At 40.0% G+C, this 26,546-nt stretch overlaps 1 protein-coding gene across 4 annotated transcripts in view; it reads left to right on the top strand.

Moving 5' to 3' along the window:
• LAMA2 (laminin subunit alpha 2) overlaps positions 1 to 26,546 on the top strand; it is a 1,405,743-nt gene that overhangs the window by 1,375,945 nt on the left and 3,252 nt on the right. For all 4 annotated transcript variants that reach the window (XM_082249565.1, XM_082249566.1, XM_082249567.1 and 1 more), the window contains 3 exons: positions 5,681 to 5,836; positions 17,448 to 17,601; positions 19,694 to 19,824. In XM_082249565.1, the coding sequence (XP_082105691.1) occupies positions 5,681 to 5,836; positions 17,448 to 17,601; positions 19,694 to 19,824 (441 nt within the window). The remainder of the gene's footprint in view (positions 1 to 5,680; positions 5,837 to 17,447; positions 17,602 to 19,693; positions 19,825 to 26,546) is intronic.

Genomic DNA, 26,546 nt, shown 5'->3' on the forward strand with positions numbered 1-26,546 from the left:
AAAAGTCCCGTGGGATCCATGCCTGGTTCATTTTAATGAACGTGAGCTTGTCCACATTGTCTCTGGACAGGCGGCTGCGCTTGTCTGTTATAACGCCCCCAGCCGTGCTAAATACCCGTTCAGATAATACACTGGCTGCAGGGCACGCCAGCACCTCCAAGGCGTAAAGGGCAAGCTCAGGCCATGTGCCCAATTTGGAGACCCAGAAGTTGAAGGGGGCAGACCCGTCATTCACTACATGTAGGCGTGTGCAGAGACAGAGTCCTCAAAAAGAATAAGAGACTGCTGTATGGCTTGGGGCTCAGACTGCTGGCCTGATTTGCAAGGGGGTGAGGTGAAAGACGGTTGGACATTGGCTGCAGGTGCCAACTCTGACCTTTCTGCAGTAGACTGGGTGGGAGACAATGTGAAGGAACTGGAGGCACTGTCAGCAGCAAACCAATCTACTATCGCCTCAACTTGTTCTGGCCTCATCACTTCTAGGGGCGTTTGATGCCCTACCAAATACTGATGCAGGTTCTGTCGCCTACTCACACTTGAGGAAGGTGTTTCACTTGTGCGTGTAGCTGGCACAGATCGACCACGTCCTCTCCTTGCAACAGGAGCTCTACCAGCAGCACCACGATCCAGGCCACGGCCCTTATTTGACGGTCTCCTCATATTTCTGTAATTTAAGATCTTGCCCTAGAAAGGTTTTTATTGAATAGCGGAATAGGAAATATGATCCAAAAAAGTGTATGTATCTCGCACGTACAAAACCACACTAGGCCCCAATTACTATTGTTTGTACCCCTAAAAGGCTAGATGAGGAGTAGGGGGGGTATGGAACAGGCAGCACCCTCAAACCTTCAGAAGTATGAGATGAACCCCAACAACTTGGAAAGGTGGATCTCTCTCACACGTACCAACACAGACTATCCCCCAATTTAACTGATCCCCAAAGGTTTTTGATTAAATAGCGGAATAGAAAATATGATCCAAAAAAAGTGTATGTATATCACACGTACACAACCACACTAGGCCCCAATTACTATTGTTTGTACCCCTAAAAGGCTAGGAGTAGGGGGAGTATGGAACAGGCAGCACCCTCAAACCTTCAGAAGTATGAGATGAACCCCAACAACTTGGAAAGGTGGATCTCTCTCACACGTACCAACACAGACTATCCCCCAATTTAACTGATCCCCAAAGGTTTTTGATTAAATAGCGGAATAGAAAATATGATCCAAAAAAAGTGTATGTATATCACACGTACACAACCACACTAGGCCCCAATTACTATTGTTTGTACCCCTAAAAGGCTAGGAGTAGGGGGAGTATGGAACAGGCAGCACCCTCAAACCTTCAGAAGTATGAGATGAACCCCAACAACTTGGAAAGGTGGATCTCTCTCACACGTACCAACACAGACTATCCCCCAATTTAACTGATCCCCAAAGGTTTTTGATTAAATAGCGGAATAGAAAATATGATCCAAAAAAAGTGTATGTATATCACACGTACACAACCACACTAGGCCCCAATTACTATTGTTTGTACCCCTAAAAGGCTAGGAGTAGGGGGAGTATGGAACAGGCAGCACCCTCAAACCTTCAGAAGTATGAGATGAACCCCAACAACTTGGAAAGGTGGATCTCTCTCACACGTACCAACACAGACTATCCCCCAATTTAACTGATCCCCAAAGGTTTTTGATTAAATAGCGGAATAGAAAATATGATCCAAAAAAAGTGTATGTATATCACACGTACACAACCACACTAGGCCCCAATTACTATTGTTTGTACCCCTAAAAGGCTAGATGAGGAGTAGGGGGGGTATGGAACAGGCAGCACCCTCAAACCTTCAGAAGTATGAGATGAACCCCAACAACTTGGAAAGGTGGATCTCTCTCACACGTACCAACACAGACTATCCCCCAATTTAACTGATCCCCAAAGGTTTTTGATTAAATAGCGGAATAGAAAATATGATCCAAAAAAAGTGTATGTATATCACACGTACACAACCACACTAGGCCCCAATTACTATTGTTTGTACCCCTAAAAGGCTAGGAGTAGGGGGAGTATGGAACAGGCAGCACCCTCAAACCTTCAGAAGTATGAGATGAACCCCAACAACTTGGAAAGGTGGATCTCTCTCACACGTACCAACACAGACTATCCCCCAATTTAACTGATCCCCAAAGGTTTTTGATTAAATAGCGGAATAGAAAATATGATCCAAAAAAAGTGTATGTATATCACACGTACACAACCACACTAGGCCCCAATTACTATTGTTTGTACCCCTAAAAGGCTAGATGAGGAGTAGGGGGGGGTATGGAACAGGCAGCACCCTCAAACCTTCAGAAGTATGAGATGAACCCCAACAACTTGGAAAGGTGGATCTCTCTCACACGTACCAACACAGACTATCCCCCAATTTAACTGATCCCCAAAGGTTTTTGATTAAATAGCGGAATAGAAAATATGATCCAAAAAAAGTGTATGTATATCACACGTACACAACCACACTAGGCCCCAATTACTATTGTTTGTACCCCTAAAAGGCTAGATGAGGAGTAGGGGGGGTATGGAACAGGCAGCACCCTCAAACCTTCAGAAGTATGAGATGAACCCCAACAACTTGGAAAGGTGGATCTCTCTCACACGTACCAACACAGACTATCCCCCAATTTAACTGATCCCCAAAGGTTTTTGATTAAATAGCGGAATAGAAAATATGATCCAAAAAAAGTGTATGTATATCACACGTACACAACCACACTAGGCCCCAATTACTATTGTTTGTACCCCTAAAAGGCTAGGAGTAGGGGGAGTATGGAACAGGCAGCACCCTCAAACCTTCAGAAGTATGAGATGAACCCCAACAACTTGGAAAGGTGGATCTCTCTCACACGTACCAACACAGACTATCCCCCAATTTAACTGATCCCCAAAGGTTTTTGATTAAATAGCGGAATAGAAAATATGATCCAAAAAAAGTGTATGTATATCACACGTACACAACCACACTAGGCCCCAATTACTATTGTTTGTACCCCTAAAAGGCTAGGAGTAGGGGGAGTATGGAACAGGCAGCACCCTCAAACCTTCAGAAGTATGAGATGAACCCCAACAACTTGGAAAGGTGGATCTCTCTCACACGTACCAACACAGACTATCCCCCAATTTAACTGATCCCCAAAGGTTTTTGATTAAATAGCGGAATAGAAAATATGATCCAAAAAAAGTGTATGTATATCACACGTACACAACCACACTAGGCCCCAATTACTATTGTTTGTACCCCTAAAAGGCTAGATGAGGAGTAGGGGGAGTATGGAACAGGCAGCACCCTCAAATCTTCAGAAGTATGAGATTGTGTTCACTGTACCCCACAAAGATTGAGTTCACTGCACCCCACAATGATTGTGTTCACTGCACCCCACAAAGATTGTGTTCACTGCACCTCACAAAGATTGTGTTCACTGTACCCCCCAAAGATTGTGTTCACTGCACCCCACAAAGATTCTGTTCACTGTACCCCACAAAGATTGTGTTCACTGCACCCTAAAAGGATGTTGTTCACTGCACCCCACAAAGATTGTGTTCACTGCACCCTAAAAGGATGTTGTTCACTGCACCCCAAAAAGATTGTGTTCACTGTACCCCCCCAAAGATTGTGTTCACTGCACCCCACAAAGATTGTGTTCACTGCACCCCAAAAAGATTGTGTTCACTGTACCCCCCAAAGATTGTGTTCACTGCACCCCAAAAAGATTGTGTTCACTGTACCCCCCAAAGATTGTGTTCACTGCACCCCACAAAGATTCTGTTCACTGTACCCCACAAAGATTGTGTTCACTGCACCCCAAAAAGATTGTGTTCACTGTACCCCCCCAAAGATTGTGTTCACTGCACCCCACAAAGATTCTGTTCACTGCACCCCACAAAGGATTTTGTTCACTGCACCCCAAAAAGATTGTGTTCACTGCACCCCAAAAAGGATTTTGATCACTGCACCCCAAAAAGGATGTTGTTCACTGCACCCCAAAAATGATTTTGTTCACTCCACCCCAAAAAGATTGTGTTCACTGCACCCCACAAAGATTGTGTTCACTGCACCCCAAAAAGATTGTGTTCACTGTACCCCCCAAAGATTGTGTTCACTGCACCCCACAAAGATTCTGTTCACTGTACCCCACAAAGATTGTGTTCACTGCACCCCAAAAAGATTGTGTTCACTGCACCCCAAAAAGGATGTTGTTCACTGCACCCCAAAAAGGATGTTGTTCACTCCACCCCAAAAAGATTGTGTTCACTGCACCCCAAAAAGATTGTGTTCACTGCACCCCAAAAATGATTTTGTTCACTGCACCCCAAAAATGATTTTGTTCACTGCACCCCAAAAAGGATGTTGTTCACTCCACCCCAAAAAGATTGTGTTCACTGCACCCCAAAAAGATTGTGTTCACTGCACCCCACAAAGGATTTTGTTCACTGCACCCCAAAAAGATTGTGTTCACTGCACCCCAAAAAGGATGTTGTTCACTGCACCCCAAAAAGGATTTTGTTCACTGCACCCCAAAAAGATTGTGTTCACTGCACCCCACAAAGGATTTTGTTCACTGCACCCCACAAAGATTGTGTTCACTGCACACCAAAAAGGATTGTGTTCACTGCACCCCAAAAAGATTTTGTTCACTGCACCCCAAAAAGATTGTGTTCACTGCAGCCCAAAAAGATTGTGTTCACTGCAGCCCAAAAAGATTGTGTTCACTGTGCCCAAAAAGATTGTGTTCACTGCAGCCCAAAAAGATTGTGTTCACTGCAGCCCAAAAAGATTGTGTTCACTGCAGCTCACACACAGAAAAATGGATGTGGATCACTGACACCTGCCTATCTCCAATCCCACACCACACAGCAATATCGATTGTAGTTTGTAGAACACAGTTTCCCTAAAATTCAGCAGACTCTGTCCCTAACAGGATTGAGAAGAGATCGTAGATCAGGATTGAGTGCAGATTCACCCCACCCCCCACACAGCAATATCGATTGTAGTTTGTAGAAGACACTGACCCTATAATTCAGCAGACTCTATCCCTAAAATGCCTACAACTCGCCCTGCCTAAACACTCGGACCTGTCCCTCAATTCTATCCGGACACAAATGGTTTTTTCCTGCCTATCTTTCCCTAATCAGCAGCCAGCACATTGATGTGTGCTCTGTCCCTTAGCTAAGCAGCAGAATGACGCTGCTGCGGCGGCTGCCTCGAACTTATAAAGACTTGGTCACATGCTTCAGACGGCCAATCACAGCTACTAAGACATTTGCAGGCATGGCTGGGATGGCTTAAGGCACACCAGTTAAACGATTGTTGATTGGCTGTTGAAAGCCCGCCATGAAAAGAGCGCCAAAGCATGCAAAACCCGGAAATAAAACGACCGAACACGGATTTTTACCCGAACATACAGTAAAGTGTCCGTGTCCGTGTTCGGGTAAAAAAAATCCAATTATTCGGTACGAACACGAATAATACAGTCCGTGTTCGCTCAACACTACTTATAATACAATATGCAGAATTCATATTTTTTTTTATTTTAAGAAGCATACGATGTGTTAAATGTAGATCTGGAAAGTGTAACTTCTATGTAAAAGAGTTCTTACTGTTAATACTAAGCTTGTTTTTCTCCAAGATAAATATATTCAGAACAAAGCAGACAGGATATCTGTTTGTTGATGGAATTGCAAACAGCACAAACAGTCCAAAGAAAGCAGACATCCTCGATGTGGTGGGCATGCTCTATGTTGGTGGATTGCCTATTAATTATACTACCAAAAGGATTGGACCGGTAAGCCTGTGCTCTAATTTTATATTTTCTCAGCATTTTACTGAAGGTCAGAGAATTTTTTTTACCTAATAGCTAAATAGCTGGTAAAAACATTATTTTTTTTGAATGTGCTCGTATTTACTTATTTTCTGTTTTCCATGTTGCAGTGGATAACGAGCAAATTAAGCTAGATGTCAGCTATATACCAGGCTTTTAGGAATACAAAAAAGCAAAATGTATATTTATTACTGTATGCTACTCTAGGTACATTGTAAACTCCAACATTTGCTTGATGTTAAGAATTAGAAAACTGCATATAATAAATTGTTTAGCTCGTTCTGCTGATTCTAGTTGTTTTTATGAAGAATCAGTATTCATTTAATTCAGTAAATAAGTTCCCCTAAAAACCACAAGATATATGGTGCAATCACAGTTGTACATAGACTCAGTAGCCCTATACAGTCTCATAGGAAGGTTCTATGTAAATTAAAAAGTCCATGATTATGCAAGAAGTCCATAATAACATTTTGGCACAAAAGGCAGCTCCACCAAGAAACCGGAACAATTCTCTGGAAAGACAACAAGGGACAGAGGGGGGCGCCACTAAGTGCAGTTATAAAAACAGTGTTTAATCAGCTAAATATGCACATAAATCCACAAGAAGGAACGACTGTAATGTCACAGCAGCCGTGTGTATGTATGGATTGTCCTTCCCATAATCCAGGATGTCAGCAGCAGTGGCAGAATCGCATGGATGGAAGAGCCCGGGTTCTGCTCCTCAGCTGATGGTGGTTTGGTGGTGAAAGGATATCCAGAACCACTATGAAAGCGGAAGAGGAAGTGACGTCATGCCTGGGAAAATCCGTTGCCTAGGTAACACACGTTTCAAAGCGCCAATCAGCCCTTTTATCAAACCTGATCAGGTAACGTCACTTTCTCTTCCGTGCTCCACGGTGGTTCCAGATGTCCTTCCACAACAGCTGAGGAGCGGCACCTGGGCTCTTCCAACCATGCGGTTCTGCCACTGCTGCTAACATCCTGGATTATGGAGAGGATGACCCATACATAGACAATGCTGCTGTGACTTTGCAGGTGTTCCTTCATGTGGATTTAGTTCACATTTAGCTGTCAAATTAAACACTGTTTTTAATGCTCCACTTATTGGCAAAGTCCCTCTGTCCCTTGGAATAAGTTACATGCTGCCCCAATGCAGTCGCTGTCAGCTATTACACAGGCAGGACATGCATACCTCCCAACTTTATTAAATGGGAAAGAGGGACACCCTTAGCAGAAAGTGTGTAGGCAAGGGACAGACCCCATGCCACATCCCCAGTGACAGAGACCATGAAGATCTAGTAAGCAAAAAATTACTGATTAATACTTTTTTTCATAATGATGTGCTAATAAAAAGGTTCAAGTGAATGGTTCAGTGTAGTCTAACACTGCAGTGTTACATTACAATAAATTAATAATGTCTAAATACCAGAGGCATGTGTGTTGTTACATACATTTTGGTACGTTTTGTGCATTTCTTCCAGATCTGTGCAGTACTCCAGTGTAGAACTAGCCTATGTGCAGTAGCTTCTTATACTAAATACAGGTCACTGCTCTTTTCTCACCCTGTGCAGGGTGACTGGTCATTTTCAACCTCCTCCTCTAGTTTTCTGCAGGAAGCCTGTAGTGATACTGTATATGCAGCACTATGATGATGTCAACATTGTTTGTAAAGAGTCTGGGTTTTTAAAGGCAAATTTTAGGATGCCATTCTAAATGTTTATCAACCTGGCCCACATCTATCTTCTAGCCTTCCTATAGGCCCACTAAGCTGCCTGTCAAATATTTTGGCCAATGAGGTGACTAGAAGGACGAGGACAGTGGGTATAGCACAACCATGCAAGCTTTGGTTACTAGCTATAGAATATGGCATTGTTTGATTTGGGTGTGCTATGGTGTTTTGGAAATAAAGCAACCATGTGTGCAGATGCCTTGAGGTATCTAAATACAATTTATACAATCAGTGCCACCTGTGAAAAATGATTAATACTATGAATAAACACCTAAAATGTGATACAAATTCAGTGCAAATCTAACAAACTTCAAAACAAGCTGCTGCTTTACACCTGATAGTGATTTCACCACACTACAAAAATTGTAATAAATGATATGGTGCGGCGCTACTGAATCATTTAAACACATATATCCTGCACATTAACTACATGAAACTACAGTATCTCACAAAAGTGAACACACCCCTAACATTTTTGTAAATATTTTATTGTATCTTTTCATGTGACAACAATGAAGAAATGACACTTTGATACAATGTAAAGTAGTGAGTGTACAGCTTGTATAACAGTGTAAATTTGCTGTCCCCTCAAAATAACTCAACACACAGCCCTTAATGTCTAAACCGCTAGCAACAAAAGTGAGTACACCCCTAAGTGGAAATGTCCAAATTGGGCCCAAAGTGTCAATATTTTGAATGGCCACCATTATTTTTCAGCTCCCTCCTGGGCATGGAGTTCATCAGAGCATCACAGGTTGCCACTGGAGTCCTCTTTCATTCCTCAATGATGACATCATGGAGCTGGTGGATGTTAGAGACCTTCACTCATTCACCTCCTGTTTGAGGATGCCCCACAGATGTTCAGTAGGGCTTAGGCCTGGACGTATGCTTGGCCAATCCATCACCTTTACCCTCAGCTTCTGTAGGAAGGCAGTGCTCATCTTGGAGGTGTGTTTGGGGTCGTTATGTTGGAATACTGCCCTGCGGCCCAGTCTCCGAAGGGAGGGCTATCATGCTCTGCTTCAGTATGTCACAGTATATGTTGGAATTTATGGTTCCCTCAATGAACTGTCGATCCCCAGTGCCAGCAGCACGCATGCAGGGCCAGACCATGATGCTCCCACCACCATGCTTGACTGCAAGAAAGACACACTTGTCTTTGAGCTCCTCACCTGGTTGCCACCACACATGCTTGACAACATCTGAACCAAATAAGTTTATATTGGTCTCATCAGACCACAGAACACGGTTCCAGTAATCCAGGTCTCTAGTCTGCTTGTCTTCAGCAAACTGTTTGCGGGCTTTCTTGGGCATCATCTTTAGATGTGGTTTCCTTCTGGGATGACAGCCATGCAGACCAATTTGATGCAGTGTGCGGCATATGGTCTGAGCACTGACAGGCTGACCCTCCCCACCCCTTCAACCTTTGCAGCAATGCTGGCAGCACTCATATGTCTATTTCCCAAAGACAACCTCTGGATATGATGCTGAGCCCGAGCACTCAACTTCTTTGGTCAACCATGGCGAAGCCTGTTCTGAGTGGAACCTATCCTGTTAAACCGCTGTATGGTCTTGACTACTGTGCTGCAGCTCAGTTTCAGGGTCTTGGCAATCTTCTTATAGCTTAGACTGTCTTTATGTAGAGCAACAATTCTTTTTTCAGACCCTCAGAGAGTTCTTTGCCATGAGGTGCCATGTTGACCTTCCAGTGGCCAGTATGAGAGAGTGAGAGAGCGATAACACCAAGTTTAACACACCTGCTCCCCATTCACACCGGAGATCTAATGAGTCACGTTACACTGGGGAGCGAAAATTGGTAATTGGGCCCAATTTGGACATTTTGACTTAGAGGTGCACTCACTTTCGTTGCCAATGGTTTAGACATAATGGCTGTGTGTTGAGATTTTGAGGGGGCAGCAAATTTTACACCATTATACAAGCTGTACATTCACTTCTATACATTGTAGGAAAGTGTCATTTCCTCAGTGTTGTCACATGAAAAGATATAATAAAATATCTACAAAAATGTGAGGGGTGTACTCACTTTTGTGAGATACTGTGTATATATATATATATATATATATATATATATATATATATATATATATATATATATATATATAGAGAGAGAGAGAGAGAGAGAGAGAGAGAGAGAGAGAGAGAGAGAGAGAGAGAGAGAGAGAGAGAGAGAGAGAGAGAGAGACATTGCTCAAAAAAATTAAAGTAACACTTTTTATTCAGAGTATAGCATCTAGTCATTTAACCTCCTGAGGTATTGATCTGGTCAAGTAAGTAGCAGAGGGGGTTGTTCATCAGTTTCAGCTGATTTGGTGGTAATGAAATTAACAACATGTGCACTAGATGGACAACAATGAGACGCTGGAGAGAGCTGAACAGAGCTGTTGAAGGTTCCTAACCCATTAGCAGGACCGTTATCTGCTCCTTGGTCCAAGAAGGAACAGGATGAGCACTGCTAGAGGCCTACAAAATGACCTCCAGCACGCCACTGGTGTGAATGTCTCTGACCAAACAATCAGAAACAGACTTCAAGAGGGTGGCCTGAGGGCCCAACATCCTCTAGTGGGCCCTGTGCTCACTGTCTGGCACAGTGGAGCTCGATTGGCATTTGTCATTGAACACATGAATTGGCAGGTCCGCCACTGGCACCCTGTGCTTTTCACAGTTTAGAGCAGGTTCACCCTAAGCACATGTGACAGACGTAAAAAGGGTCTGGAGAAGCCATGAAAAACATTATGCTGCCTGTAACAACGTTCAGCATGACCAGTTTGGTGGTGGGTCAGTGATGGTCTGGAAAGGCATATCCATGGAGGGATGCACAGACCCCTACAGGCTAGACAATGGCACCCTGTCTGCCATTAGGTATTGGGATCAAATCCTTGGACCCATTGTCAGACCCTATGCTGGTGCAGTGGGTCCTGGGTTCTTCCTGGCGCATGACAATTCCTGGCCGCATGTGATGAGAGTATGCAGCCAGTTCCTGGAGGAGGAAGGAATGGATACCACTGATTAGCCCTCACGCTCACCTGATCTAAATCCAATAGAACACCTCTGGCACATTATGTTTCGGTCCATCTGAAACCACAAAGTTGCACCTCAGTCTGTTCAGGAGCTCATTGATGCCCTGGTCCAGATCTGGGAGGAAATAAACCAGGATACCATCCATCATCTCATTAAGAGCATGCTCCGACATTGTCAGGCATGCATACAAGCACATGGGGGCCATACAAACTACTGAGTACCATTTTGAGTTGTTGCATTGAAATTTCAGCAAAATGGACTAGTCTGCTGCATCAATTGTTCACTTTGATTTTCAGAGTGTCATTGAATTCAGCCCTCTGTAGATTGATCATTTTAATTTCCATAAACAATGTGGCATCCTTTGATTCCTAACACGTGTTTTCAAAGTGTTCCTTTAATTTTTTGGAGCAGTGTATATATAAATATATATAGATATAGATACATATATTTTGTTAACATATTTGAGATAGATAGATAGATAGATAGATAGATAGATAGATAGATAGATAGATAGATAGATAGATAGATAGATATTCTATATGCTTTCTCTGCAGTATATATATTTGTGTATATACTGCCTTGTGCATTGTGTATGCCTGGGGACTTTGCCACTTTGACTTTTCACTTTGTGAAATATATTTTGTTACACTGAGCATGCTCAGCCACTTTGCAATTTGAGCCATATCTCTGGTGAAACTGGTTAAACTGAGCATACCCAGCCTTAGAACCAGATGACATATCACAGAAACAGGTTGGTCAAGGGCACTCAGGACTTCCAGGGTACAATCCGCATTGATTAATTTTTTGCACCCCAGGGACTTGTGTTTAGCACCAAAGAGATGGAGGCTCCATGTGGCAGCGCAGTGGCTTAATGGTTAGGACTTCTGCTTTGCAGCACTAGGATCATTGGTTCAAATCCAAAGCATGCCACTGTCTGGTTAGAGGTTTTTTACATTCTTGCTCTGTTGTGGTGTTATAGCTTCTTTTTCACAAGGTATTATATCTCTGATGGGTTTCACGTAATGGAAACAAAACAAATGGCATTGTAAATAAAGCGAAGGTGGGTTTTATACAAAATCTATAAAAGTTTTTTTTGGTCAGATATGGATGAATAAGTATGATGTGATACTGCACCCATATTTAAATGTTGGATGCTGATGATGAATGTGCTTGTCAACAATTTGTGTGAAGCAGCCCTCACAAAGTTGACATTTCCGGCTTTGTACCCTCTACATGCCCAACAAATAAAAACTTGAATTTTTTTGTTTTTGGTATTACTGATCAGAGACTTGGACATTTGATTGTTTCCTTTATTCACTGCACAGATACATATGCTTATTTAGCTGATGCATTCTTTCATTTGCCAAGAGTGTGTGCTCCTGATCAACAGGTGGGAGTACGAAGAGACAGAATTAATTACACTGGTGGGAATGTCCTCTACTGGGGTGGGCGTAGGTGTGCTATCAATCCAACCTATGTTATATAAAGGCCTGCACTAGTGTGGTTTGCTTTGCCCGAGAAGAGGCCAGATTATTTGAGGGCAGGGTGTGATAGTGTGCATACTGACCCACACTGGCTGTGGTTTGATGAATGTTTATCTGTTTGCTGTAATTGTTTTGCATTTTGGCCCTCAAAAGTGGATTTTTGTTTGTCTTTGTCCAGTACGACCAGGCGTTTCTTATTTGTGAGCATCAGCTGACCTTTCTCTTTTGATTGTTACAAATCTCACGTGTTAGACAACTCCTAATGTTGATCTAGTTTCCTAAACTGTTTTTTTTTTTTTTAATTAAACTTCCTGATAACCCTTACCAGAAATGTATGTGTGTGAATTTAGTGGGGTTTGGTTATTGCGCTGCCTTTTTATTTTGTCAAATTTTATATCTTGTTTGTTTAATCCTGCACTAAAACTTTTGAGGGGGGTGGGATTGTGAGAGTTGTTATACCCTAAAATGTTTAGTGCTCACCTTATTTTTGTCCCTGCTGTACACTATGAAATTTAGGGTGTCAAATTTAAGTGTTTCTTTTAGATCATAAGCTCTTTAGAGCAGGGCCCTTCTAACCATATTGTAAAGTGCTGTGAAAAATGTTGCAACATTAAATGCCAATTTTTTTGGGCAAAGTAACTGAATGAACAAAATAGTGTCCCTATTGTCCAAATAAAATGTAGAAGGGTTATGATTTTTTTTTTTTTTTGAGGTTTAGCAAAATATTTTAGAAGTGGAATGTCTTGTTAACACACCTTCCAATCTCTATTAAATCTACTTTGCTACAAAATAATTTTATTCTGCACTCAAGCAAGTAATTAAATAGAGAAAAAAACTAAAAGAGCAAGCTTTTAACAGCTCCAAAGCTGATTTCCAGGTTCCAATGATTTTTGCTATGGCCTAGGTAAACTATTGAACATGTCAAATTAGGTATTCATTTTCTCTAATCACCAGTTGCCAACCCCATAAACACCATTTTTTAAATAATTATTTTGCTAAATAAGCATAATGAACACATGTGAAAAAATGTTAGCAAATGTGAATTTATTGCGATCTCGCATATCTTTTGGCAATGGCACACAACTGGTTGCACAGGCCGGCTCCTGGCCTGGAAATGCATCCTCGTGTGTGGAAGGACTTGCAAGTCTTAGTGCTGCTCAGAATTGTCAGCAAGTTAACATGGTAAGATCACTTTTTTTATCATGAGGAGATGTTGCTGATTTGCAAGGTAAGTGTGGGAGAGGTCTTGGCATTCCCAGGCATTAGGGGGATGTAGTGTTAGAAGTTTATGTATAGTTATCCTCAGAACACACGTCAGTTCCTGTCTATGCACAGTAGACTTCCTGCATTTCTACATGTTCCTGTGTGAAATGTGTGTATGCATTTTAGCAAGTGCTCCACAAACTGTTGGCTAAAATCAAATCCTGTATAGTCATGATGAACTCTACGCACGTGTAACTTAGCTAGCAATTTTCACCACCCCATACATACGTGTCTTGTTTTTGGTTGCTTCATTCTGGTGCTGTTCATATATCACCCAATCAAAAGTTCACCATTTACAGAAAATGCCACAGATGAGTCGTCTCTGGTCACATTTTAACAGTTTTCCCTCACAGCTGAGTGTCTGCATATGCCTTACTTAAAGGCTAAGTTCACTTTTCATTTTGCTAAATTCCAGCTCCTCTATGTAACAATATACCAATAATGTACCTCTGTTGCAAAACCAAACATAATTTCTTTAATTGAGAGAAGGCCTTACTTATGCTTTTGCTATATTTCCTTAGAATGCTTCATTTCTTGCTGGTATGTAGATATTAGACATAGAAGCCACTATTGCTGGCCATACACTATATGAAAAATCGTTCAAACTAATTTTAAAAAAACGAACACTCGGCCGTGAGAGCTGATGATTGTGCCATCATGTAATGACCGATAAATCGTTCCATGGACATAAATGAATCCTTTTTTTTGTTTGTTTTTTCACATATACCTAGTGCAAACAGTTTGAACAAGAAACACATTAACCTTTCACTTTATCGTTCATTCGGCAGAAAATTTCCAAACTTGTCCTTCGTTTTTTTGGCTCAAAAATGTCACAACCGATTACCCATTTGTGCCCATTAACTGGCTGAAAAACAAACCAACTGTCCAAATTACCAAATTTTGGCCGATTTTTCGTATAGTGTATGGCCACCATAAGACACAGGAAGGAAATCATCCGCTGACCTCATTGTCACACACCTGTGGCTGCGTTTCCTCCTTCCAGCAGATCCCAACCACCCCCAGCTAGGTGCTTGCTTTTCTAATACAAATAATCAGTGATGACTGGTCTCACTAAATACAGACATTTTTGTTTTGTCTTAAATTTATCTTGCATAGATCTGCTCATTTGGAGAGTGCAGGAAATGAGGGATCAGATAACAGGAGAAGCGAGTCCTGAGTCCTGTTAGGCTCAGCATACAATCTGATTGTACAATCAAGTGGGTGTAACAACATGAATTTGATCAGAAAAAAAATCAGCGTGGGGATCCCCCCAATACAAACCAGGATGTTAGGTCTCTATTATATGATAAATAATTGTTTATAAATGTCTAAATAGAATTTTATTAGAATGTTAACTTCTAGTTATGTATTTTCATGCTTTTATCGTGGTACTACTATATCTAGAGTATAAAGAATATAAAGAAGTACCATGATTACAGAATGAACATATATAAATAGAACTCAACATTTTCATGAAATACAAATTAAACATAAAAAAAAGTTTGACATATATAAAATAGAGATATAACTCTTAAATAAATGATGATAATATAAATATCAGCAAAACAAGTCACATTTTTGATGATTTAGCAGTGAACTTGCATTTGTATTTTAGGGGAATATAGATTCTCGTGATCTTCGTGATCTTCGTGATCTTCGTCAATTTGTTAATCATGGCAGTGGGTAGCACTCCTACCTAGAAAAACTCAGATCATGGTTTCAAATCCCAAGCATGGTATCACCTGCTTATGCTTAGATTTTAAACAGCACAGTATGCTGAAAATAGGCAAACACCGAATTGCCACTGCCACATCAGAATGGTTGTTTCCATCATTTGCATGCAATGGTATGTCCTTAGCAAAAATATTATTGTGTGGAAATAAAAGAATCAATCACTAGTGAACATGTATGGTTGGGATTTGAACTCATGACTTAAAAGCTTTTTGCTCATGAGCACAGACCACTAAGCCAATGTGCCAAGTACAATTAGACTCACATAATAGTTTAGTATGATTAAAGAATGAACATAGATAATTAGAACTCTATAGTCTCCTAAAAATAAATGTAACATGAAAGAAATAATTACATATAACAGGTATGTAACTGTAAATGATAAATACATAAAACCTCATGGAATTGCAGGCATTACTCTGTAATAATCCTTCAGAACAGCATTCGTTAGCAAAAGAAGAAAACAAACTATGCACAATAATTGTAATATAAATAAATCGCCACACACGAGGTAGAGCACACCCCATATTTATTGGCATACATGTACACACATGATCATAGCTAAATACTGCAGTGCAGTTTCGTATAGGAAACTTGTTGGCAATTGCCAGTTATGGAACCGTAACTTTGCCAATTTGGAATTCACTAATGCATATTTGCCTATTTGTACTCCTACTATTCCGTTCACGTGTTCACCTAGTTGAGGTCTCAGTTGTTTTAACTGGGAGTAAATAAATGTAGAATGACTGTTTCTTCTCCTTATTCTTAGTGAATAAGGCCCTATGTGTCATTTCTTTAGTGTTGTCACATGAAAAGATATAATAAAATATTTACAAAAATGTGAGGGGTGTACTCACATTTGTGAGATATTGTAATTTCAAAACAAAAAGTCTTATATATAATTTGTCATCCACCGCCGTGTGCATCTAAATTCTTCATAAAAGAGATGAAATCGTGTTACCACCACCAGGTGAATTGTGCGCTCACCTCAGTCCTGCTAATTACAGGCTTTACAACTCCCACCAGTCCATCTGGAATGGATGTCTTTCTCTCCTCTTTACTGGATATAATGCTCCCAACTGCTTCAGCACTCCTCACACGAACTACATGGAATTCAAATGCAGCTCATAGTGTCCTCCATAAAATCAATTTTAGCCTCTGACAGCTGAATGGTGTGATGAGCCCACTGATGAGTCAGAGATAATGCCTTTTTTTAATTATTTTTATCTTGTGAGTGTTTTTAATTCGGGCATTTTAAATAAAATAGATTTTATGGATGACACTAGGAGTTGCATTTGTATTCCATGTGGTTCGTGTGAGGAGTACTGAAGCAGTTGGGAGCATTAGATCCAGTAAAGAAGAGAGAAAGACATCCATTCCATAGGGATTGGTGGGAGTTGTAAAGCCTGTAATTAGCAGGAGTGAGGTGAGCGCACAATTCACCTGGTGGTGGTGGCAAGATTTCATCTCTTCTATGAAGAATTTAGATGCACACAGTGGTGGATGGAAAATTATATATAAGACTTTTTGTTTTCAATTTAGTTTCATGTAGTTAATGTGTAGGCTATATGTGTTTAAATGATTCAGTAGCGCTGCACCATATAATTTATTACCTTGAGGTATCTGCTGTGTAAGCCAATGGATATCTTACAAGACCACATTAGCCCACAGGTATTCTGAGCTTGAATCAGAGGTCTGTAATGTCATTCAAACTTAAAAAAGAGGTGGGGCCCCAATTGTACTATTTTCTTGGGATCGAGACCCCTCGGGTTGAGGTACCAGGATCCATTCTAGATGATAATGTTATACTTCACCATGTTCTGGAAATATGTGTGAGCGACAACTTGCTGTGATGTCGCTTGATAATTATTACTATTTGTTAATTTTTTGGGTAGCTAGTGGTTGATACCTATGGTTGATACTTATGGACTTATAGCCTTAGAGAAAGTCTAACAAGTAGACCCGGATTGCTAGGCCTAAAACTTTTTTGTGGTACAGCCGATCAGGGCCTCTGATCAGTTTGGTAAATGCAGCTTCATTTTGACAATTACCTGATAAAGTTCAAGTATACATTTTTGTAAGAGGTGGGGCAGGGGGCTAGACACTTTTATGAAGGTAGGACTAACTAAGGCTTTGCCAACATGGGAAACTGGTTAGCTGCATATTTGGCATATGCATTTTTCCTCCTGATACATTTTTAAAATAATCTATTGTACATTGTAATCAAACAATTGATATGTTGGCATGCTTTTGTGTAAAAATGTGATAACTGTGAATAGATATTAGAAACATTTCTTTAGTTCATGGTTTTGCTTTTTTTTTTTACCAGGTTTTACATAGCATAGATGGCTGCATCCGCAATTTCAGATTGGTAGAAGGAAATGCAGATTTTAATAATCCTACTTCCAGCTACAATGTTGGCTCATGCTTTGCTAATCCACAAAGAGGAACCTATTTCAGTGGATCTGGGTTTGCAAAAACAGGTGATTGTTTTATGGACTTTATGTCTTTAAATGTATTTTGTATTCTAGTTGTAGAGGCTTAATGTAACCTAATATCTGACTAAAATGTAGTATCTTTGATATAGGCCTTCCAAATTATGGACAGCATGACCAAATTAGTTAAAGTAAAAATGTAGGCACATGTTTTATAATCTCATCTTCCAAAACACTTGTAGTCCAGGTAACTTTCTGAAAAGCAGCACACTGACCTTCAGTGCCAAACTTGGTCAAGGATTTAGCCCAACTCCTGACTAGAAAATGAAGTATCAGCATGATTATGAAGTTATATTGACTACACTATGGAAAGAAAGACCCCTTATTGACTCAGATAGCTGATTTAGCTTCCAGTCTGAATGCTAGTGTGCATGATATAAAAGCTAAATATGTATTTAAGGTGATCTACTTAAGAAAGATACAATGACATTCACCCATTCAATCATCAAATGAATATCATTAGATTGGATGGCATACAGTAAAAAGTAAGTACAGACCTTGGTATTCTAAGCTGGTATTGCCCTCCTTTTGCATAACTGCCCACCAGTCTGTGACATCTTTGTGAATTTCCTTTTGTTACCAGATATTTGTAGGTTTCCTTGCAGGAACTGCCCATTTGAAATCCCACAACACAATGTCAATAGGATTCAAATTCTTTATTTAAATCTAGAGCATTTGTAGGTTTTTTTTTTTCCTTGCAGTGGATTGAGTGATTTTCAAATAATTTGGTGATCTTTTAAATCCCTTCTCAGGCTTATAAGCACCCACAACTTTTTTTACTGAGAGCCTTAAGCCTAGCATACACTGGCCAACATTTGACCAGTGTGAATGGCAGCCGGTTTGACAGAAGCCGGCTTCTGTCGCAGGCTCATGACCGAAAAAGGTCTGCCGATCAGCTCTCTATCAGTGCTCTCAGCCAATGGCTGAAAGACCAGAGTGTTTTGGAGGGGAACTGTCCCTCTGCCAGAACACAATAATCCAGCAGGGGAGATTGCTGTACTAATATTGGATTGTTAGTACAATGGCTCCGACCTGAGCTGTCATTTTTTTTTGTTGAACAAAAAAAAAAAAAAAACTAGTAGTATGTACGAGGCTTTAAAAGCTGTTTTGATCTTGATATGATGCTACTACTCACACATCAATAACAAACACCATGCCCTAGATTTCTGAAGTTCAGAAAATACAGATTCCACCTGCATACTCCCTAAGGGAGGTTCTACTAATTGGAACCTAATCTTAAATACTGGATTTTTATTGCATCGATTTTAAGAGGTGATAAATATTGAGCTATATACTTTTTCTATGTGACATATCTGCATTTTAGGTAGCTTAGATTATGAGAATCAGTACACCATGTCAGTTTCATGTGCCATTTGATCACGTATATCACCTTTATCTGTCGGCACCATTTAAATAATTTTTCAGAAAGACAAATATATAAAGGCAGTCTACAAATTTTTGTCAAGTGTACTTTAAGTACCACCAGGTACCCGATGTAATACTAATACCATTGCTTGCAGGCAATACCAGTGCAAATGATATACATCTTTAAGAAAGCTAACCTGGAGTGTTTTATGACTGTTCACACCTAGATGTACTTCTGGCAAATGGGCTGTTTTTATTTTTAGTTTGTGAAGGAATTTTCCCTTAGCTTAGTGAATGAGGTGAAGCTCTGCTGACATTCATTATCAGGTCATGTGCAAGCAAATTACTGTAAGTGAAAATTCCCTTTGCAAAGTGAAAACTCATTTTGCAAAATGAACATGCTCTATCTTAGTGAGCAAACCCCATAAATTCCCATTGCAGCTTTTAACTGATATAACACATGTATCTATGGTTAATATCAAAACCAACTATTACAGCAGACAAAGATAGAAAATGGTAGCCTAATGCAACCGGTTTGGGGCTGAATGAATTAAAAAAAGTGTGAGTTTGACTGTGAAGTCCTTTAAATTTAAGTTTAGTCCTCCTTAAAGATTGATGTTATTGCTGTACCTTTGATGATGATTGATGTTATTGATCTACTGTACATTTGTCACTTCAAGCAATTTAGTTTATACTTGTACTTTCTGTTTTTCAGTGGGAGCTTTTAAAGTGGGCACTGATTTAGTAATAGAACTGACATTTCGCACAACAAGGACCAATGGTGTACTTATTGGAATCAGTGGCAAAAAAATGGATGGTTTGGGCATCGAACTGGTGGATGGTAAAGTAAGTGATTCTTTCTTTGGTTTATTGTTTTTTTTCTAAACATGTTTAGTGACGCTGAAGATATAGCTGCCAGAAATATGGATTAACTTTTCAATACAATTTTTAATGTTTAGTATAACACTTTTCCATTTTTCTTTTAAAGAAAATAGAAAACTTTCTTAATACCAGAACTTTGACAAAAAAAAACATTTTAGTATATAATAAAGCAGGTGGTCTTAGGGCTTGCTTTAAAGAAATCAGAAAGACAAAAACTTAGTCTGTGTGCATATCTTAGTTATTTGTAGAATGCACTAAACAAGGCAATAACCAGGACAGTTTTAATATAGAGGCAAAAAGTGTGTTTTCCCTAAATTTACCTGAAAAAGAGACTTTGAACAGATTTAGGCTACAATAGGTTCACACTGCTGCAATCCCAATTTTGATCCAATTTTCAGTGTGATTATATAGTGCAACTTAGATGCAACCTTGATGTGGTTTGCATATTCTATTGGGCCAAAATCTTGCTAGAATTGCATCAAAGTAGTACAGGAATCTTTTCCATAAACGCACCTGGATGTGTTGCATTGATTTGAAGTGCGCCATTGAAAACAATGTGATTTCCATTGTCATGGGATTCTCTGTGACTCAAGTCACATCTGAAGTCGCATTAGTGTGAGTGGAGCCTTACTTGTATTGAAGCCTAAATAACTAATGTTCTAAAATAGTGTATATCTAAGGTGCCTAATATACTGAGATAATAAGAGATCACTTTTTTTGAAAATGACAGGCTTCCATTTGTGGTGGTAATTCAGTAATACCCTTCGCTATAAACAACAATAAAAGTAAGGCATACTTTCACTAATCATAAAATGTCCTGCTGCTTGCCAATTGTACTTAGCTGTATCTTCTGCACTATTTTTATTCTTGTAGTCTGTGCTGTTTGTATTTAGTAAATTTAGGCCTAGCCTTGCCATGCTTCTTAATATTGTCCTGCTGCTCATTAATTATACACAGCTGTGATCTCTTAAATAGGGATGATCGAACTTTTGAAAAGTTCGGTTCGACCAGAACACCCGAACTTCACTAAAGTTCGGCCCGGATTTCAGAACCCCATTGAAATCAATGGGACCCGAACTTCTGTAATCAAAAAACACAATTTTTAAGCCCTAAAACCCAATAAATGCCCCTAAAAAGTGCCTAGGGTTCTGGGTCATGCCCCATTAACTATTAATCACACAAAAAAAAGTTCTTAAAAATTGTCATTTTTGATAAAAAAGCCAATTATTGAAAAATTAAAAAAAAAAAAAAAAAAAAGAGATTTTTTTGATTTAGTATCTGGGGGGTCTAAAAGGTGTGCATGTGAAGTTTCAGCTCTGTAGCATGTCCAGAACCATGAAAAAAAAAAAGATAATTTTTCAGTAGAACAGGGATGTGGTTCGGGAGCCTCCTTTAACTTTAACACCTATATGATCTTTTTTTCTGGTTCTGGACATGCTACAGAGCTGAAACTTCACAGGTACACCTTTTAGACCCCCCAGACACAAAATCACACAAAAAAAAGTTCTTAAAAATTGTCATTTTTGATAAAAAAGCCAATTATTGAAAAATTAAAAAAAAAAAAAAAAAAGAGATTTTTTGATTTTTACTTTGGATTTAGTATCTGGGGGGTCTAAAAAGTGTACATGTGAAGTTTCAGGTCTGTAGCATGTCCAGAACCAGAAAAAAAAAGATTGTTTGTATTAGAAAACTTTAAGCACAGGAATATGGCTTCTCTGCTGTAACACCTTGCCGGTTTAATAGCAGGCATTTTTTTGGGTTCTTTGCAGTCAGGAAAAACATCTGAACTTGTGTATAGTGGTACTGTGCACAAGTTCTGATGTTTTGCCTGCCTCCAAAACCCCCCAAAAAATGCCAGCAAAAACACACCTGGGCATTTTTTTTTTGACGCTAGCGTTTTTTTTGGCATTTTTTGGGGTTCTTTTGAGGCAGGAAAAACATCTGAACTTGTGTATAGTGGTACTGTGCACAAGTTCTGATGTTTTGCCTGCCTCCAAAACCCCCCAAAAAATGCCAGCAAAAACACACCTGGGCATTTTTTTTTTTGACACTAGCGTTTTTTTGGCATTTTTTGGGGTTCTTTTGAGGCAGGCAAAACATCTGAACATGTGTATAGGGTGTATATATAGGCATATATGTCTGAATATATACCCCTAGACATATATAGGTGTGATAGTAGCAGAAATATATTACTGTAAATGATTTCATTAGCGCAAGCATTTATTTCTGCTACTATCACACCTATATATGTCTAGGGGTATATATTCAGACATATATGTCTATATATCCCCCCTATACACATATTCAGATGTCATGTCTGACATCAAACATGTCCTCAAAAAAGCACTGGCAGTGGCAGCCCCTGCAGCATTAAAAAATGCTTGCTGGTGAGAAGCCACATGCCTGTCCCGAAGCAGAGAAATGATCATTTCTCTATAGCGGTCACCCTGCTATGGAAGGGTTTTGTCACCCTGCCATAGCAGTCACTGTCAGTTAACCCTACACTACACTACGGTCCCCTGACACTTAACACTTTCCCTACAGAAACTAAATTTTTGAAGCTAACTTAAGTGTAAAGGAGCACTCTAACTACACTAGATATCCCTTTCCTCACACTAAAAATAGCTAAATGACACTTTTAAAGTAAAATTAACAGAACTGCTTCCACTCTCTTCCATGTCCAGTATAACAATGCTGGGAATATGGCGGGGCGATCTTATATACTGGGGGGCGTATTCACTAATGATTGGTCTAGGGACCCCCTAGTCACTCCAATCACATTCCTAGCATTCTCCTGCCCCCTCAATTGGCTTTTGCTAATGGTTCTGGTCCAATCACGGGCTTTTAAAGCCCATTTCCTGAAGCATTGCATTTTGGGCGGTTCTGGTTGCCGAATTCCGAACTTTTTGGGCAAAAAGTTCTAAATTCGGCCGAACCTCGAACACCCAATGTTCGGGCCGAACCGATGGTGGACCCGAACCGTTCGATCATCCCTACTCTTAAAGTGGTTATATAACCAAAGTGTTTTTTACCTAAATGCATTCCCTGCATTAAGGTAAAATACATACCACTAACTGTGTCCCCCCACCACAAGAACATACCTGACTCCCATCTGCAGCAGCGCTGCTCTTATTTTCTGCTTTGACAGGATGCGGGGGCAGGGGTAGCAACTCTGTGTCTGTCTATGAATGCACAGTTCGGGAGCAAGCCTGCTCCTGTTCCTTGCTCACCGCTATCACTTGTAAACACAGGGTAGTGGTTGAGTTACTGCACCTTTTTTCTGAGCCCTGTATATATGTATATATATATATATATATATATATATATATATAGTATAAAAAATAACCGCGCTAGGCACAAATTACCAATAAGAAAGGTATTAAATAAAGCTGCAGCTGTAGTGGGAAACACTATACAACATAAAAAAGAAAGAAGAAAGCCGCGCTAAATTGAAGTGTTTGATAGCAAATTAAGCAATAAACTTAGATAAACCAATAAAGGTGAATAAATATTGATAAAGCCAATAAATTGTATGTAATAAATCTCAAAACATCATGACATATATGTGAATAACTATATAAATAAAAGTCCAAAAAAGAAAACAACAAATCAAGTAGAAGGTGCTGCGTGTAGAAAAAGAGTCCACCAACAATTTAATGTGTCTTCATCCACGCCATGTGCTGCATGCTATGAGCTCACAAAAGGCTTACCAGAACTCAAATGAGTGTAGGCATTATACCATAGGTAAAGACATCAGCAGATCCATACAGGAAATAGGCGTCTCACACAGGGTAGTCTCGTGGTCACTTTTGTCAGCAAGGGACCGTAATGCACACCAACACCATAAGAGCCCGATACCGTCCACAGCCCAATGCTCCCAGAGGGATATGTAAGAAAAGGGGGGCCACAATAGTGTAGTATGCAAAGACTACTTTATTAAGATAAGGTAAAAAACTCACATTTAGGTTGACATCAATAGCGCTATTAAATAGATCGTTCCAGAGAACGCTGCCACCTGACTTCCGGGTTCCTCGTGGTGGCTGTGGACGGTATCGGGCTCTTATGGTGTTGGTGTGCATTACGGTCCCTTGCTGACAACAGTGACCACGAGACTACCCTGTGTGAGACGCCTATTTCCTGTATGGATCTGCTGATGTCTTTACCTATGGTATAATGCCTACACTCATCTGAGTTCTGGTAAGCCTTTTGTGAGCTCATAGCATGCAGCACATGGCGTGGATGAAGACACATTAAATTGGTGGTGGACTCTTTTTCTACAAGCAGCACCTTCTACTTGATTTGTTGTTTTCTTTTTTGGACTTTTATTTATATAGTTATTCACATATATGTCAAGATGTTTTGAGATTTTATATACATGTTATTGACTTCATCAATATTTATTCACCTTAATTGGTTTATCTAAGTTTTTTGCTTGATTTGCTATCAAACACTTCAATTTAGCGCGGCTTTCTTTTTTCTCTTTTATATATATATATATATATATATATTCACATGAGATATTAAATGTTTTAGGTTATCTACAGTTTGTTTTAAAACACATTTTATTTTGCTATAAAGTGTATTTACAAGTTTCAGGAATACAAAAATCTGAAATATTTACAGATAAGTAAAGCTTTACAGTCGTATCTATCAGTAGTCAATTATTAACCACTTGCTGACCGCCGCACGACTATTTACTGTGGCAGTCTGGCTCTCCTGGGCAAACCGACGTAGGGCTACAGGAGCCTCTTGGGGGGCGAGCGCACGCCGCCGGAGAAGCGCTCCCGCCCCCGCTCGTTCCCTGACATCCCTGCGTGAGTGACCGGCGGCTCCGATGTCTGCCGGTCACTCGCGATCTCCCACTGGAGAGGGAGAAAGGCAGGCGGCTGATGTAAACAAAGCCGTCTGTCATTCTCCCTGATCTAACTGCAGAGACTGCATGATCCTGCTATGTAGGATCGTATATCTCTGTGGTTACATCACTAGTCACGCCACCCCACAGTTAGAAACACACCCCTAGGGATACATTTAACCCACTGATCACTAATAAAGTTAACCCCTTCCCTGCCAGTGTCATTTTTACAGTAACAGTGCATATGTATAACACTGATTATTGTAGTAATGTCACTGGTACTCCCAAAAGCGTCAAAAATGTCAGTCAAGGGTCCGATCTGTCCGCCGCAATGTCGCAGTCCCGCAAAAAAAAATCGCAGATCGCCGCCATTACTGGTTAAAAAAAAAAACAATAAAAATGACATAAATCTTTCCCATAGTTAGTAAACGCAATAACTTTTGCGCAAACCCATCAAAATATGCTTATTGCAATTTTTTTTACCAAAAATATGTTGCAGAAAATAATTTGGCCTAAAATGTTAAAAAATTTGTTTTTTCAATTTTTTGGGGGGGGGGAATTTCATATAAAAAAATGTGAAAAATATTGTTATTTTTTTCAAAATTGTCGCTTTTTTTGTTTATAGTACAAAAACTAAAAATCGCACAGGTGATCAAACACCACCAAAAGAAAGCCCTGTTTGTGGGGAAAAAAGGACGTCAATTTCATTTGGATACAACATCGCACGACCGTGCAAATGTCCGTTAAAGTCACGCAGTGCAGAATCACAAAATAGGCCCTGGTCTTTCAGCAGCCAAATCCTCCGGGGCTTAAGTGGTTAATATGCAACATGGTGTATTGCTTCAAATAAATACAGTAGTTAGAATTATGTGTAGAAAAGCTGGAGCAAAAAAAAAAAATGCAGGCAATTGGATATGTTACCTAGAGCAACCAGATATCTTACTTTATTTTTTAACTGCAAAATTGGATCGAATGCTGTTTCCAACAGCACCTTTTTTGCTTAAAGTGGAAGTAAACTTCCATCACTAACTTTTACCTATAGGTAATCCTAAATTAAAACTTACCTATAGGTAGTGTAAATATCTCCTAAACGGACACCGTTTAGGAGATTTTCTGTACATGCAGCCAGTGACATCACTAGTTCATGGGTTTTGAAGGAACGGCCACGTGCGCCGTTCCTTCAGAGGCCTGTGCCGTAAACGGTGGCTCCTGCGGACATGCGCGGGAATGACATCAACCTGGCTTCAGGAGATCACAAAGCCAGAGCTTTGCACATAAAGACATTACCTTGAAGGGTAAGAAAAAAAAAACAAAAAAACGACCAGCGGTTTACAACTGCTTTAAAGCTGAACTCTAGGCAAACAGCTAAATACACAGATAAAAATACATATAAACAAAGTATTTTACTTGCCTAATGAATTGTATTTCAGTCAATGCATCACTGCCACACACAAAAGCCCTGTCTGGCAGGGCAAGAGACATGATTTTTCTCTGCTTTAGTTCATTACATGTACAGGTCTCCTCTTTACTCCCATCTATAACTTGCCTGTTAAAAAGGCAAACAGCACACTGAAGAACCCATCTCTTTGTCACACCGCGGCTGATTTACTAAAACTGGAGAGTGCAAAATCTGGTGCAGCTCTGCATAGAAACCAATCAGCATCCAGGTTTTTTTTTTCATCAAAGCTTAGTTGAAACAGGTGAAGTTAGAAGCTGATTGGCTACCATACACAGCTGCACCAGATTTTGTTCTTCAGTTTTAGTAAACACCCACGTTATGCTTTCCTCCTATCGCAATGCTCCTTGTGCTACTTTTTTTTCCTGTTCTGTGCTT

This window comes from Pelophylax lessonae (assembly GCF_965119305.1).
Source record: "Pelophylax lessonae genome assembly, chromosome: 3".
In the NCBI taxonomy this organism is placed as follows: Eukaryota; Metazoa; Chordata; class Amphibia; order Anura; family Ranidae; genus Pelophylax; species Pelophylax lessonae.